The 3127-nt window shown below is 37.9% G+C and overlaps 1 protein-coding gene across 4 annotated transcripts; it reads right to left on the bottom strand.

Annotated features, from left to right (window-relative positions):
• Positions 1-582: 582 nt before the first annotated feature.
• On the bottom strand, positions 583-2059 carry LOC124720375. Of its 4 annotated transcripts, XM_047245701.1 has the most exons (4): positions 1707-2059; positions 1562-1656; positions 1242-1359; positions 583-1095 (listed from the first exon to the last, which is right to left on the bottom strand). In XM_047245701.1, exons 1-4 carry the CDS (start codon positions 1762-1764, stop codon positions 947-949), a joined length of 420 nt encoding a protein of 139 aa, XP_047101657.1. In that variant the 5' UTR covers positions 1765-2059; the 3' UTR covers positions 583-946. The 4 variants fall into 4 exon arrangements, 1 of the variants encoding a protein (XP_047101657.1); XR_007006142.1 differs by having other exon boundaries at positions 1185-1359; positions 1562-2059; XR_007006141.1 differs by having other exon boundaries at positions 1191-1359; positions 1562-2059.
• Positions 2060-3127: the final 1068 nt, after the last annotated feature.

Below are 3127 nucleotides of genomic sequence, written 5' to 3'. Positions count from 1 at the left end.
TGTACACTTGGTGGGCGGGGGGGGGGGGGGTGGGGGGGGGGGAAGAAAAGTACGAAATAGCTTTCTTATTAATAGCATTATTGTCAGCTACTACTCCTATTACCCAAAATCCCACTGCTTCTAGTTTAATTGAATTGTGTGAACTGGGAGAATATGCACCACATCTTTGTACACTGAATCCATACTCTGGATCATAAAAACATAAGCACAAGTTGCACACAAAACCACATCTGTGTTAAAAGCACCACCTACAACATTGCCACCTTTATAGTCAAGTTGTCACTTTAAATAAATCTCATCCATCAACAGGACAGTTTTATCATTCACAGATAAAGCACCAACTTTTTGTGGTATGTAACTGAGACACTGCTCACTCTGTAGCTCAATGATTGGGTTAGTTGGAAGTTTACTGCAAAGTTTTGACAAAGTACTGGGACTTGGAATGGAAAAATTACGAGCACTCGTCAAAAACCTATATGCATGTGGCCTGATAGAATAAGCTAATGACCATAAAATCATTGAAACACTCCCGTACCTAATCTCTGTTGGACTATTAAATCTTGGAAATTAAACTTGTTCCTCCAAAAATTTAATTTTATGCTCACTTTATGGTAATTTTTCTTACAAGTTTTCCAAAATGTCTTCAATGCAAGACAAACTTGCCTCAAATGGAGCCTCATTTATATGAAACATCACATACAACTCTTTCAAAATATTACTAACTGCACCAGTATCACTTACTTGGTTTGGTAATTTAATCTTACCAGCACAATTTAGCTAAGCTTCCTTCACAAATGCACTTAACACTAAATCTATTTATAACGACATGACACACAACACTTAGATAAGGAGCATCCTTTAACACCCGTGACCCAGTCACTGTGCTTTTCACAATCAGATAATTTTGATTTAAAATCTTCTAAACTAGCAAATGAACTCTTCTCCATCATTTTTTGTGTGATTCCACACTCTGCTCAATGACTTTCTCAAGTGCTTGGTTCCCCAAACGTTCGCGACCCTCTGGATCTTCTCGAGCTGGTGCTTGTTTTGAAGATAAATACGTACGTCTTCCTGGCAACTTTGATGGTACAGCATCTGCAAATAGAGAGAGATAAACATGAGATTCGTATAGCAATGTTTAATGATCTTAGATATTTAACAATATCGTAAGAAAATTAAGGAACCTGTACTTTAATCTGTAAACTGATTACAAGTACCCTTTACGACAAATTTTCACGAACGCTTCTTTAAACGTGGACGGTCCAAAGGTGCTGTAAACTGTAAAGAGTTTGCCAGTTTTGGGTCGTAAGCACTGGTAATTTTCTCAATGTCGTCTGCAGTGAAATGCAGTTCACATATCTGAAAAGAAGCATATATTTTACTGTTAACGTAAAGGCAGAATGTAAACCGACAAATGAAATCTAACTGAGGACTGCATAAAGTGAGCTTAAAAGTATAATGCTTCGTTATAGATAGGCTATTGATTTGAATTTTCAGTTCTGTAACATAACAGTATTAAAGAGTAACAATATAGAAATAAAGTTAAATTACAGATACTTACAACGAACTGTTTACTGGGTTCCCAGTCATTCCTATGAACTGCAGCGATCCGTTTCAATCTTAATGCTTCATCAGACGGGAATGAAAAGACGCTAACTTTTAAACCGTTGTCGTAGTTTCATCAGACGGGAATGAAAAGACGCTAACTTTTAAACCGTTGTCGTAGTTTCCCCTACAGTAGGGCATACAGCACTTGTGTGGCATTTTGAGCAGATGCTCAATAACAATCCGAATCGCATATGGCAATGAGAACAAGATTTCCGCCACAAATGTTACGAAAACAAAGCCAAGCTTTCAGTCACTGCTATGAAAACAAACCCATGCAATGACCACGCTTCCAAACATGAAACACCGCTTCTACCACAGATAGCACTGCTCAACCGCAGAACGCCAACGTCACAGCTCCCACAGAATTGTGTGCGTAAGCTTTGTTTTTAGGTGTAGTTGCTCCAATGCGACTCGTTTTTCGGTCAGTCACGAATTGCAGACTGAGCTAAAATGATAGCCATATTTTCTGAGGTGGCGTCTCGCACTGACATCTGTTGGCAGCGCCCAGCAACACGGAAGTATTCAAGAGCTGCTAATTTTACTTTACAAGTTCAGCAGGAAAATATTGAGAGTAAGAAACAATTTCGTAGTTATATCAAGTATTTATTTCTATACTGCTAATAAAATAGCAATAACTACCCTCACCCTTGGTTTGTCTATGAAGAATATATTTCATACCCACAAAATTTCTTGGTAAGGTATTATTTACATAAGGCAACTTTCTGCTGCTAGTTGCTATGAATGCTTAAATTGAACTCAATTTTTGCAAGATACGGATTGTATATTCCGTCCCGATATAAGAACCCGAATATGTGTTTCGTTATCTCTTCAGTGCCTTTCTATATGTGAAATATATCTTCTACTTCCAATATTTCTGTTAACAATTTAAGTATGGTTTGCTAGTGCGTTATGGAGCCTGACGTATTTGTATATATCCCTGTCTCCCCCAGTAATTCCCAACAAGCAACTCCTCAAGCTAAAGGTCAAATCGTGTAGACTGGTAGTATTTCCAAACTTCGACTTTCGAAGAAGTCGGAAACTTAGTTTTAAACCTACATCGAGTTTACAGTAAAGTAACCACCTTACTTTTATTTTCGTGTTTATCTTCCTTGTCCGCCCAATCTGTAACTTTCATCGATTTAATGATTGCATGATGTTTAGTTTTTTGTATGAAATTCCAAGCGTACTTTCGCCTTCCCTCGCTCCAGTATTGAAATGACAGTAAGCTTTTCTTTCGTCGCTGGCGCTCAGCTTTGGAAATGTAGGCAAGTAGATTCTAGTTAGTAATGGGCTTTGTGGTATTGTGAGTTCTAAGAGACGAAAAGCGGAACACAAAGTTGATGGAGAGAAAACAGGAAATGTAATGTACATTCGGATTCTGGGATGCAAACAGGCTGATCGGTTAAAATGATTGTGGCTAGAATATCGTATTTTCCCATAGATTATAAATGTATAGGATCTATTTGGACTGTATGTACTAAAGCTGCACGTGTAGTGTTGTACTCGTGAACGTTATAAA

This window comes from Schistocerca piceifrons, chromosome 11 (assembly GCF_021461385.2).
Source record: "Schistocerca piceifrons isolate TAMUIC-IGC-003096 chromosome 11, iqSchPice1.1, whole genome shotgun sequence".
In the NCBI taxonomy this organism is placed as follows: domain Eukaryota; kingdom Metazoa; phylum Arthropoda; class Insecta; order Orthoptera; family Acrididae; genus Schistocerca; species Schistocerca piceifrons.
This window is presented reverse-complemented; position numbering and strand designations above follow the sequence as displayed.

Coding starts and splice junctions, on each gene's coding strand:
- LOC124720375 (XM_047245701.1), bottom strand. CDS start 1,764: ATGCCACACAAGTGCTGTATGCCCTACTGTAGGGGAAACTACGACAAC. Junction 1,657..1,706: donor CTACGACAACGGTTTAAAAG/TTAGCGTCTTTT, acceptor ACGGTTTAAAAG/TTAGCGTCTTTTCATTCCCG. Junction 1,096..1,241: donor CCGTCCACGTTTAAAGAAGC/GTTCGTGAAAAT, acceptor CTCTATTTGCAG/ATGCTGTACCATCAAAGTTG.